This window comes from Lepisma saccharinum, chromosome 2, assembly GCF_977018435.1.
Source record: "Lepisma saccharinum chromosome 2, izLepSacc3.1, whole genome shotgun sequence".
In the NCBI taxonomy this organism is placed as follows: Eukaryota; Metazoa; Arthropoda; class Insecta; order Zygentoma; family Lepismatidae; genus Lepisma; species Lepisma saccharinum.
In genome coordinates, this window is record NC_139230.1 from 104,881,564 (window position 1) to 104,894,777 (window position 13,214).

The 13,214-nt window shown below is 36.7% G+C and overlaps 1 protein-coding gene across 5 annotated transcripts in view; it reads right to left on the reverse strand.

Moving 5' to 3' along the window:
• The window catches only part of Ca-alpha1D (Ca[2+]-channel protein alpha[[1]] subunit D), a 1,588,055-nt gene that overhangs the window by 768,793 nt on the left and 806,048 nt on the right, over positions 1–13,214 (reverse strand). For all 5 annotated transcript variants that reach the window (XM_083117527.1, XM_083117525.1, XM_083117526.1 and 2 more), the window contains exon 23: positions 12,829–12,936. In XM_083117527.1, the coding sequence (XP_082973653.1) occupies positions 12,829–12,936 (108 nt within the window). The remainder of the gene's footprint in view (positions 1–12,828; positions 12,937–13,214) is intronic.

The window sequence follows — 13,214 nt, forward strand, 5'->3', positions numbered from 1 at the left end:
TAAAACACATGAAGTTGAAGGAGAAATTTGGAAAACAAAACTGTGGGTACCAACATGAGTACAGTTTATTTCTTTAAAAGCACTATGTAAAATACCAGAAAAATTGTGAAAAAAAATGTGCACATATATCTTTGTGGGTCACGGTATCAACCGGGGTGTGAAATCGTTTCCTGGTACCAAGTTTTTTATTTTTATTTGCTTTATTTTACTTCGCTTTTTGTATTTTTGCTAATTTGCGAAGATGGAGATGAGTGATGACATGATGAAATTGATGAATGGACACTCATAAAGATCCATGCCCAGGCCTGGATTCGAAACCGGGACCCCTAGCGTCGTAGGGCGATGTGCTAACCACTCCGCCACGGGGGCCGGCACCTGGTACTAAGTAAAATAATCATAGCATTTCATTAAACTCTTGATAATTTCCAAGGTATTTCCACGATTAAAAATTAATTTTAGCGAATTTTAGCGAATGTCAGGGAATGCTCTGTAGTAGTATGCTTGAAAGTAGGAAATGTAAAGGTTTTTTTATTATTATTATTTTTTTTTTTTTTTATTTTAACATACGTTCAGTGTGAAATTCACATTCAGTAAAAGCAAAATAAACATTCAATACACAAAAACCTGTCTATTTATCGTCCGAAATCACAGAGCATCCCAAAATTATCCGAACAATTTGTTCAGGGAGATTTAAAAAAGCCCTGTGAACAAAATAACACCGTTTTATTCAGTAGCGTACGCAAGGGAGGGGGTTACCGGGTTCAAACCTCCTCCTTGAGCTTTTGAAATATTATGGAAAATGCTGTAGAAAAAAATTGAAAATGGCTAATTTATCACAGTCAAAGATCTGCGACAGTATTAATAATAATAATTTGAATTATTATTCCCATGCAGCATGAAGAAAAACACAACATTCCAAACACAATCTAAGCGGCCGCCAAGTTCAATTTTGCAATTTGTTTTGCAAAAAGTCGCGCAGTGACTCTCGCGAGAATTGTGAAAATTCCTTGCTTCGTCGCAGTGTGCCGACCTTATTTCAAACGTTCTTCCCGGTACTGATTTCACATCCCCTTGTGCACTCTCAAGTGATGCTGAGTCTACATCCACATCATTAAATAATGTTGAAGAAGTGCTTTGTGAATCACCTAGAAGTGATAAATGTGTTGGAATGTCTATAAACTTACTTTTCAACGAAAACATAGACTCAGTGGAATTCAGCAACATGTATTCTCGCGCTTCATCATCATCCTGGGTGAGTTCCATAGGTAAAGGTAACGTAAATTCCCTCGTGCATATAGCACCGTGCCATGAAGGCACACGTAGTGGTGTGGTGGGCCCCAAAGATTCTCGATCTCGAACTATTTTGCAGGTGATGTGATCAGCACCATGCTCCGGCAGCCTTCATCCCCCAGGGTTGCTCTCAGACCCATTGCTATGAGGCTGGGTGCGGAGACAAGGTTGGATAAATTCCAACCAATTCCGGGAATCGAACCCGGATATCCCACGAAGTTGTCAAACTTGACCAGCGCGGCTCCTTGAATGAATTTCATATTTCGATCGATTATTTCAATAAATTTAATATAGTTGCTTGTTTTTATGGATTTTTTCACACTTAAAATGTCTCACTTATCATATACAAATAACCGTTGACTAGACAATTATTTCGTAACAAAGAAACAAAAGAAATGTAATTTTGTTCTATTTCTTTCATAAATAGCAGCTGCATTAGTAGTAATTATTAGTAGTAATTAAACTAATTGATTATAATAATTATTAATTAATTTATTTTTATTAATTAATTAAAGTGTAATAAAACAATGGTGATGTGAATTTGCAGAAAGTTTTCGAAATAACACCCCCCTTGATGAAATCCTGCGTACGCTACTGGTTTTATTTCCTACCCCAGCACTAATAAATCATCGTTCTTGAAACAGAGATGTCCCAAAGTTTAATATATATTGTGCGGAAACGAAAAATTGCAATGAGGAGAAGTACAAGTTGCAGTAAAACAATAGGTAAACAATGGTAAACCAAATAAATATAGATATAATGTAAATATGTACTGTATTTGTTCGGTTACATATATATTGAGACAAATCCATGAAGAATTACATAATTATTATAGTAACTCCATGCCTCTCCCGTATTCTGCCCGTAATTTTCCAGGCTTGTTCAAGTACGTTACTGCATATTACAAGAAACTGTATAATATGTTTCCTGCCTTTCTACCTGAAATCTATTCCCTGCTGTCTGCTTTTGTTTTTCTACCGTCACTACTTTTCATAGCTTCCAGGGCCTTCTTGCCTAGCATGCCTTGGTCGCGAATCCCACCCTGCAAGCTTGTTTACTCTGGTGGACCCATCAGAAAGATTTTTACTCTAAAACGAACATGTGTTTCTCGTTCGGTGACCAGTAGACAGACCTCTTCTCGCCCCTCCCCCTCTGCCCTCCGCGACGAGCCTCGAGGGGTGAAGCGTGTGCGGGGTAGCTGTAGCAGATAGGCAGAAATTTAACATTGCGCATATGGGAGAATTACTTTACTGGTTCTCTTGGGAATATCAAACTTCCGATGGCGGAAAAAAACATATGATGGGGTAGAGGATCCATTGAAGATTATATTTTCAGAAGGAAAATACAAAACTCTCATTGGTTTAGCCGTAACTTGAATTTAAAGTTGCTCCTCCATAAGGAATACATGGGATTCTGTAAATACTAATTCATCATATTTTTCAAAGACCGTATAAGGCGTAATAATCAACTTAAGAAACCGCTTTCACTTGCCAAATGGGGAGAAATTCATACTCTTCATTTCTGGCGGAGATCTTTTTAGTAGCATTGCTCATTCCGACGATATTGGAATAAATGCATGCCTGGTGCGTTATTGTCCCTCTTCGCCTTAAACAAAACAAACTTCGTGCCCTTAGCTTGGTTGCCAGGGTAGCTTTTGTAAATATTTATGCGAGTTCAAAGCTCTGGTTTGTGGCACGAGTGTTTCCGATGAGGAAATTGAATTTTGTACAGATAAGGAGTGCGATAAACTGGTTTGTTTGGGCACACCAAATGCTGCGGGTGAGTCACGAGAATGTATGTCTGCCGGTACGGTGCGGGGGACTTGGCTTGATTTACGTGGAGTTAAAAAGCCAAGCTCTCCGAGTACAAGCAGATATGTCAATGTTAGTAAACTTCCCAGACAGTTTAACGGGTGTGATACTTAAGCAGATTTTGGACACCATACCGTTACTGTCCCCGATCGCTATAGCAACGGTACCACCGCAGTATAAATATTTACAAGAATCAGTGCTAGAAATTTGTTATATACTACTTTCTGCGAAACCTCTTGAAATACCAAAAGTATATCAATTATACAAGTCACGTTGTTTGGCAACACTGCCTATCTGCAAGATGATGATTAATCAACCAACCCATCCCTGGCACAAAATATGGAACAATGTTCAAGCACCACATTTATCGCCCTTGGTAAAATCTGCGTGGTACTGTGTGGTACAGGATATAGTGGTGACGGAAAAGAAATTACATAAATTAAAACTGTTACAAGACCCACTATGTGGTAGGTGTAAGCAAAAAGGTTCGATTTCACACTGGCTAAGTGAATGCATACGGACACGTGAAACATGGAAATATCTATGTGTGTTATTAGGAAAAATTTGTCGCACCCATCCCAATGCGTTTACTGTGCATAACATAATGTTACCTACGTTTTCGTATTTTCCATGTACCAAATTGCGTAGTGTACAATGGCTGGTTGGACATTATATATTGTTTGTCTGCATATATAAAGGTATAGATTTTCATGATCAATTTTTAATACATGTCAACAGGAATATCATAAAGTGTCTCAAGATAAAAGAAAAATATTATTCGCACATTTTTTAAAGGTTCTGATTGAATGTTAAAGTAGTAAGAACTATTGTTATACAAAAATTGTAAAATTACTGTATGAAAGAAAAATTGTAAATAATAAAAAAAAAGTGGTTAGCACATCGCGCTGCAACGCCAAGGGTCCCGGGTTCGAATCCTGGTCGGGCTTGGTTGTGTGTGAATATCCATTCAAAAATTTCATCATTTCATCACTCATCCCCAACTTCGCAAATTAGCCAAAAGGCACAAAAAGCGAAGTAAAATAAACTAAATCAATCAATCAACCACATGAAGGTCATTAAAAGACATCAAATTTTCCTGTATTAAATTTTAGAACTTTGATTTTGTTGCTTATGATTTACCATTGAGAGTATTTCTCTTATATTAAGGTAAGGTACATTGCAGGCGGGGTTCGTGCTTTATTTTCCTGGGGTTTAACCGAATCACATGGCACTTGTTAAGTTTCCGCAAATAAATTTACTTTTCCAAACAAATAGTACGGCGGATATGTGCAAAACCGTGCATTTTAGTGATAAAACATGAAACTTCGAATGTAGTTTAATATCCGTCTTAATACCATTTAAAAGATCGGATGCATTTAAAATACCCTGTTGGTCATCAATGGCGGACGCTTTCAAAATGGCGGTCGGTTTCCTTTGACACAAAATGGGTAAATGAACATTCATTGGTCCTGTTTGAAGATTTATCTCTGTTATTGGTCAAATAAAAGGAAACCTTTCCAATAAGGCCTACGAAAGCATTCTGATTTGCTTATTAATGACGAAAAATACATTGTTTTCCTATGTTTAAGGAGCGCGAATTTCAAGATTGTTTGTAGTAGCATGTTGCTGTTCAAGCCCCTTCAGTTTTGAAGTCTGAAGTGTAATCGCTAAATACCAGCACTTTACTGACAAATTATCATATTTCACGGATGTGGATATATAGGTTGTATAAATTCCAGGGGCAAAAACACAAACAAAGAACGAACCATTTATAGTTGGGCCAATATGTGCAGATATTTGCTGAATTGTGCATTTTTGTGATAAAAGCATGAAAATTTGTCAAAAATATTCATATCATATCAAACTTTTTGAAGGTTTGATGGTACTGAAAATTCCCAATTTTCAAAATGGCCCTCATAGGGATCTGCAATACATCTTATGGGCTACATGGTGACACTCTCGTCACTTCTTTTATATTGTCGTCGCGGAAAATAGTGCAGGAGATACTATAAAAGTAATTATGACATTATAGCAAAGACTTCTCTGGGCCTTCCCGATGGCGCAGTGGTAGCGTCGTCGCCTTGTAATCAAGGGGTCCCGGATTCGATACTAGGTGGATGCACATAGTGGTTCGGATCCCACTTTAAACTGTAGGTCCAGTCTCGATTAGCCTTACTGTGTATAAAGTGGACTTAAAACACCAAATCAATCAATCAATCAAGTAAAGACGTATGATAAGAAGTAAATGCTGATTTTCTAGATTGCAGGGGCGATTCTTGAATATTGATACCCTATGATTTGCCTGCGTCATACGACAGTTATATCTGCAGAAGTTGAAATGTTAACAATAAAAAAAAGGTTACTTCAGCGAAGGACTATAGAAAAATAATAACGTTATAATCAAGCAGTAATATGAACCTGCAGATTCTTGTCTTGATGTTATCGATAGAGTCACTCGGGGGAATATGCCCATCGGGGTTAAATGCCCACACCCTCGTATCTCGCGCAATGTTAATGTTTTGACAATTCTGCGACTCTTGTTTGAAAGCGCCCTCTATGGTGAGACGAGGCAACAGGTTTTAGAGCTTGTGAGAAGAATCTGAAGCCATTCAGGGTTAATTTCATGAGGTAAGAATACAATTTTTGAGGCTGTATTAACAATGTGCAATAATATTCCCAGGAGAGAAAGAAACTGAATTATATTTGGTGTAAAGATCAAGAGTCAGGGAGACATATCTGCAGAGTAAAACTGCTGCATGGGGCTCAGAGTTGCCAACCCTGTGAATCAATTTTCTGCTTGTAGGTGTGGGGTAATATGCCCACTCAAATTAAGTACAATATGCCCATGGGCAGTATTATGAGTAGAAAGGACCACAATGTGACTGGATCCAGTGTATTCGTTGTAGTATGTGGATGCATGAAATATGCATCAAATTCACGTCCATGTGTCCAAAGTGCAATGCAATTTCTCACAAATGTAAACAGTAAAAGAGGCTATGGTAAATTCAAAATAAATGTTGTTAGAAACGCTATGTTCGTCTCTACAAATGATGTTCTGTTTACGAAAAAATCGTTAATAACCTTCCAGTTAATGCTGTGTATTATTTTCCCTTAAATATGTCATGTCAAGTATTACAACAATTGTTTCTTTTATTGGGCATTTTACCAATAATGGGTGGGCATTTTACCCTGAACACGGGGTGATTTGCCCAAATTGACATTCATCTGTTTATTTTTCTATGGTTCTTTTCCTATAAGATTAAAGTAATAAAACTTATAGGTAACAATAACAAAACATGTAGCTCTCATTTCACATCCTTTTCATTGCGACACTCCTTCATTTAGCGAAGCTATAAACCGCCAAAAAAAGTTGAGCGTATCCTCCGAGTGACTAACAAATAACGTCTTTATAATATCACAATGAGAGTAATAGATGGCATCACCAAATCTAACTCCTGGTGAGTTCAATAGTATTAGCAGAAATTACATCTGCTTTGAATCAAGTTGAAATCGAAGTCATTATATTTGTTTAAAGTTTTATTATTGTACCTATCAGGGAGAAAGTGACTACAATCTTTGACCGAATCCACACTTTGTGTACAACAAACACTTTACAAACTTTTAATATATATATTTTCCATTTTCCTGGTTTTCTATCGAAGGAGGACCCTCATCTACCCACAGACTTCGTAGTTCGACAAACGAACAAGTGCGGCGCAAGACATAGCACCTTAAGTGACGCAGAGTGCAAATAGTAGTAATGCACCCTCCTTGGGGTCAATAAATGAATTGATTGGAAAAGGTCAATCAAAGTTCAATTGAATATGTAGGCGTGGGGGCAAGCAAGGCTATTGTTTTGAGTGATGACGTCATAAATTTGAATGATGACGTCATGAAATGGGCGTGGCTTATTTTGTAAGGAGGATTTTGATTGGCGTGACGTCATAAAATTGGCGGGGTTTATTTTGTGTGGAAGATTCAGATTGTTTGTTGGGGAGGAGGAAGAGTAGGCGACTGTTTTTTTGCGACGGTTGGTTTTCTCGGAATTGGAGTACGTGTTTCCGGTGTCTGAAAACAGATGGCGGTGATGAGTCTGAAATTCAGGGTAGTGTGATACTTGTTTCCGTTGTTTGAGGAGAGATGGCGTTGATAATTCAATATGGGGAGGAGGTAACTGTTTTTCTCTGAATTGGCCCGGTTTGAGGAGCGTCCGTTGATGAGTTTGAAATTCCAGGAATTGGGTGTGACGGGTTTCTGTCGCGGGTGATTTGTAATTAGAATAAAATGTGTAAAGGAATATATCCAAGATATATATTCAAAACCTGTATTGAATATTGATTCCGAGTAATGAACAGTTTATACATACAAATATTATTGTCTTGAACTATAATTACAAAATTCTCTCCGTCCATCGTTGTACTATAACTGGTGTACCGTGAAAGATGTTGAGGAAGAATGAAAACTTTGCAGTGATGATCAGAACAAATGCATATATCACATCCGTGTAGGATAAAGGAACGGATGCAACGTTTTTGTATCATTCCTGAGATAACCACAACTTCCTCTTGGAGGCTGCATGAAAGAGATAAGTTGATTCACAGAACTTCCGTGTTACACTGTGCCCTGAATATCCAGCACGAGGACAGCCTTCTAAATAAAAATAATGCTAGACTGAACTTATTTAATTGTAAAAACATAAGAAAAACAGAAAATGTTTATAAAAATACCAGGGTATAATAGAAAAGGTGGTACCATCTCGCGGTCCGATCGAATGATCGAGTGACGGATTGAACCGATATTGCAAATCCGTTTTATGCACTACGGCTATTCGAAACAGAAATATATTAGGGCATGGTAGAAAAAGTGGTATTTTCCTGAGTGTCCGATCGATTGACGGATTGAACCGATGTTTCAAATTTGTTTTATGCCCAGAGACTAATCGGAACAGATAAATATATGAGAGCATGGTAAAAATATGATATTTTCTTGAGGGTCCGATCGAATAACGGTTTGAAACGTTGTTTCAAATCTGTTTTATACACCGAGGCTCATCGTAACAGAAATATACGAGGACATGGTAGAAAATGTGGTACCTTCTTGAGTTATTTTACCCTAGACCCCTTCCATATACTCTATGGAAAGGTATTGACGTACAGATTCCGAATCTACAATTATTTTCACTCTAGTTACATTAGGGCCGGTTGGATAGCCCTTTAAAATTTTCCGGAATGGTTTTTCAAGTTTCCAAATTTACCTGCAACAACTAGCTGACAATAAACATCACCCACGATTACTATGTAATATTATACAATTAAATGTCATCTCAGCTCGTCATGACAATGGGGGCCGCCATGTTGGTTTTTGTTATTTTGCCCGTAAACACCCTTCCATATAATCTATTGAAAGGTCTTGTTGTGTAGATTCCGATTATACAATAACTTTCACTGTAGGTTAATTAGGACTTGAGATATGAGCTTTGTTTTTGAAAATTTGAAATCGCCATATCTCTGTCCCAAATTGAGATAGAAGGATGATCGATAGCCTGTTGAACTCGGAATCAAGTTCTCTTTCCATTGTGGTTTCATCGTTCTAGGACTAGAGGCTACCGATCTTCCTTATTTCTGACCCTAGACAGGTGGTATATGGATTGTTGGAAAGATCTTGACGCATAAATTCCAAATATGTAATTAGATTCTCTCTACGTAACTATCCCTTGAGTATTATTGCGAACGATTCTGTTAACACCACTTTCGTTCCTGTTATTGTGGACTACCCATTCTATCCTTGAGAGAAACGTTTTCCATGTGAACTAGTACAGTACATAGAATGCTTAAAATACTGCTTGTTATGCCTGGAGCTTGAAGATCATCCTACATGATGAAGCATTCTTTCTCGAAGCCACTGTGGCAATTCTTTCTTTTCTTTGTATCAAGAAAGCAATTATTATAATAAGGAATAACATTTATTTCATACTAAACGTAAAATGCAAAATAAGCCAAATGAGCAGTAAACATTTTGAAGCGATATTAAATTTTTGAATTTTGAATTCAAAGTTTTGGGTGCGTCAGCACTAAGGCTATTTTGTATCCGTCACGTTATACGGGGTCCAGCCAGTACGTTACCATAAATACAGTAACAAAACTGCAATGTCGTACAACTAAAAATATTAAAACATTCTGACTTCGATTAAAAGCTGAGACTGTAAAGGGGGCACTTAGCACACATAAGGACAAAAAACAGGACAACATACAATTATACTGGCCGTAAGACATACGCCAGAGCCTCGTTAGTCTGTAAAATGCTGTCCAGGGTGTACTTCGTGGATAGTGAGGTTAGCAATTGGGTGTACTACGTAGAAGAATCACCATTTACACCCCGAAGCGATATTAAAACTTAAACGATTAAATAAAAATTTGGATAACACAATCATTTTCCGGTGGAAGCAAAAACTACCTTGCTCCCCCTTTGAATTGTGGATAAGGGAGAAAGTGGTCATTTTTTCAGCAAGTGGGATAAATGCATAAGTGTATGATTGATTGATTGGTTGATTTAGTGTTTTAAGTCCACTTTATGCACAGTAAGGCTAATCGGGACTGGGCCTACAGTTTAAAGTGGGATCCGAACCGCTATGTGCCTCCACCGGATATCGAACCCTGTACCCATAAGTGTATGATCTTGATAAGGACTGGCGACTGTTTGATTGCAAAAGCTGAGTCAAATCATGAATTAAAACTATGTTAACTTCCAAATTTCTGAAACGAAAGGCTGTGTAATCAGCACAACATAAGGAAGTTATGGACAATAATATTCCGATTTGCTTGTATGTGAAAAAATAATTAGTTGAAACGAGGAAAAACTTACCTTGTGGCTAAGATGTTATCATGTAAATGTATTAAGCAGAGAAAGGATTAATTACGTAAAGAGCCTTAACAAAGATTTGAGTAAATATTAGGCGTCTTGCAATATAAATGATCTTCACGAACATCTGAATCAATCGAGTAAACTACTTTTTGCGGACGATTTAAAAATATACAAAATAATTTGCAGTTACAGTGACTGTACCGAGTTACAAGCGGACATAAAGAGTCTTGTGGAATGGTGCGAAAGCAACAAACTAATCTTAAATAGCGAAAAATGTTACCAAATGTCATATGCTCGAAACACTACATCAATAAAATACGACTATTGCATAAATAAACAAAAATTAAAACGGGTAGAAACAATCAAAGATCTAGGAGTTCTGTTTGATTCTAAACTTACATTTCACGCGCACGTTAACTTTGTAACAAACGAGGCTTACAGACTTCTGGGATTTATAATGCGTACATGTAAAGAGTTCAAAAATGTCGGAAGCTTAATGATGCTTTATAATGCTTACGTTAGAGTGAAAATTGAATACGCAAGCATAGTGTGGCACCCTCAAACCTAGCAAGATATAAACAAAATAGAGCAAATTCAAATTATAAATTCTTAAGACACTTAAAGTACAAACAAGTTGGTATATACCCTCAAATGGAATCCCGTGAGAACCTTCTCAGATATTTTAACCTAACAACTCTCAACAACAGACGCATCATGCATCAGCTCATTTTCCTCCACAAAATTTTAAATAATCTTATTGAAGCTCCTTTCGCCCTGTCACAGCTCGACTTCTACGTCCCCTCAAGCAAATTACGACCAAGAAGGCAACTCTTCAGTCTCCGTCGTAATAGAACCAACGCTCTGACAATATCCCCAATTTGGAATATGTGTAAAACATTTAATGATACCATCAAAAGTGAAAACAGTGTGGACTTATTTTGCCCGACCGCAATTTTGAAAAGGAATATACTAAAATTACATAAATTACGATAGAACCTAAGATTTATATGTTTGTTAAATGTTTTCTGTCTATATACTACATTCATCTGTGCAATATTTCAATAATGTTATCACAAATTATTGTATAATGAACGCCATTAATGGGTAATATACCTGTTGCGTTCAATTTCTGAAATAAATAAATAATTCTATGGAAATGCATTTGCTTCATTAGCAAATAGTGATGATGCTGCATTTGATGCTGAAGGACACGGATGTTCAGCTCAATTATACACAAAATCTAAATACAGTTAAATTCTAATTCAAATTACATTTGTTTATCAATTTAGTATAATACAAGAACTGTTTTAATTATATATCTAGGATCTATCTCTCTCCCCCTCTCTCTCTGTAACTGCAAAGACTTAGTTCCTACAATACATTTTTAGAAGGCATTATCATTCATTAGTGGACAGTTCGAGGAACAAATACATGCTCAGGCAGGAGCAGTGGATTAAATGAATGTACCTCACACTCAAAAGCCCATTTACTACGCACATATTAAACCCACAGTATCGATACCTTTCCACGTATTTCCTCGAACGTGTACTCCACAGTGTTATTGCAATGTACATTACTATCTCAGTTAAAAGAAATCCGTGCCATTATTTAAAAGCAACGCAATTCATGCATGTTCGTTTGCTCCGCCTGTAGTACTTGGCCTTCAATTACTAAAAGAAATACCAAATGAGAGCAGCGTGTTAGTAATGCCCGTGTACCTATGGAGGATGGATTTTTGACACCACATTTCAAAGCAGAGCTTCGCCCGGAGCTGGACTATCATAATACATGCAACACATGCGTGTTCTGTTTTTATTTGGGTTTCTGAATTCGACATTTTCCTTAACCGGTCACGTATTAAGGCTGGATTGGCGTTTATTCTTCAGATTTCTACCGATGCTGGTTACGTCCTCGCGCACACGTTCTGCGTCAACTGATGAACTGTTTCCAACGTCAACGTTAAAATATTCGTACATTTCTTAGGGGATGTCCGTTTGTAACGCCTTACCCTTTATATTTAAATATATCAAATATTATTTACTTTTCTTCACCGTAACGTTCGTTTTTAATGGAGATACGTCACTTTGAAAAAAAAAATCCTCTTCAAATGCAAACAGAGAATGTCGGGCAGGGTTGGGAGTGTAGGTGAAAAAGATGAGAATTAAATATTGATAATTACATACACATTTATGTATGTACAGATCTGATAATGTCAGTCAATATTTACTATCTCTTATTTAAAATTAAAATATTAGAAATTGTCCATTATTGTGTTATTCGTCTGTCAGGCGCAAAATCTTAAGAAGAGTTATGTATGTAATTATTGCGAATAACGTTTGCTTCTGTAGTCATCCTAAATCAAACCTAAGAGAAAAGTAAAGTATGTACATCGAAAAAGACCCGTCTGTTGGTTAAAATAAATGTATTTCTTTCAGAGATACTTGGCGATATTTTCTTCATGAATCATTTTAACTAAAATTAAAATGAAGGGAAATTCGTGAGACATGGGAACACAGAGGTAAAACACACTTTCTATTTGACATCAACATGCTTGAGCAGCACTGTCACATAAATCAGCCTGAGCACACAAGAATCTGAAATCTTGAGTCCGCCTAGGTATATCAGTAACTAACTGTTCTCTGTTCTAATTAGGATATTACGAAACAGCACAAAATACAAAGTAAATACAAAAGGAGAAAATCATAAAACAAACACAAAACATATGTATATGTATATGTATATGTATGTGTGTGTACGCGCATATATATATATATATATATATATATATATATATATATATATATGTGTTTGTGTGTGTGTTTTTACCCAAAGGTGCATTTGCTATTAAATGTACAGAATTGCCTACCTTAAATAACTGGACTCCAATTACAGCAAACATGAACTGCAGTAGGCAGGTAACCAGCACAATGTTGCCGATAGTCTTAACAGCAACTATCACACACTGGACTACATGCTACAAGGATAATGAATAAATTGCATTTATTCTTTTCAACGTGCTTAATTAAATATTCTATTTTCTTTAATTCTGAGGATGCAAGAACACTTACATTCGTGAACTGTAACTGACAATGTGTCAAATCCATCTGTCCTTAATGGTGTTAAATATGTAATCAAATTTACTACAATTTCTTTTATTTTATTATATAAGGGCATAATTCATCTTACTGAATGCAATGCCATTGGATCTGTTTGAATATTTCACGGTAACTTTAATATTGTAAGTTCTATGTC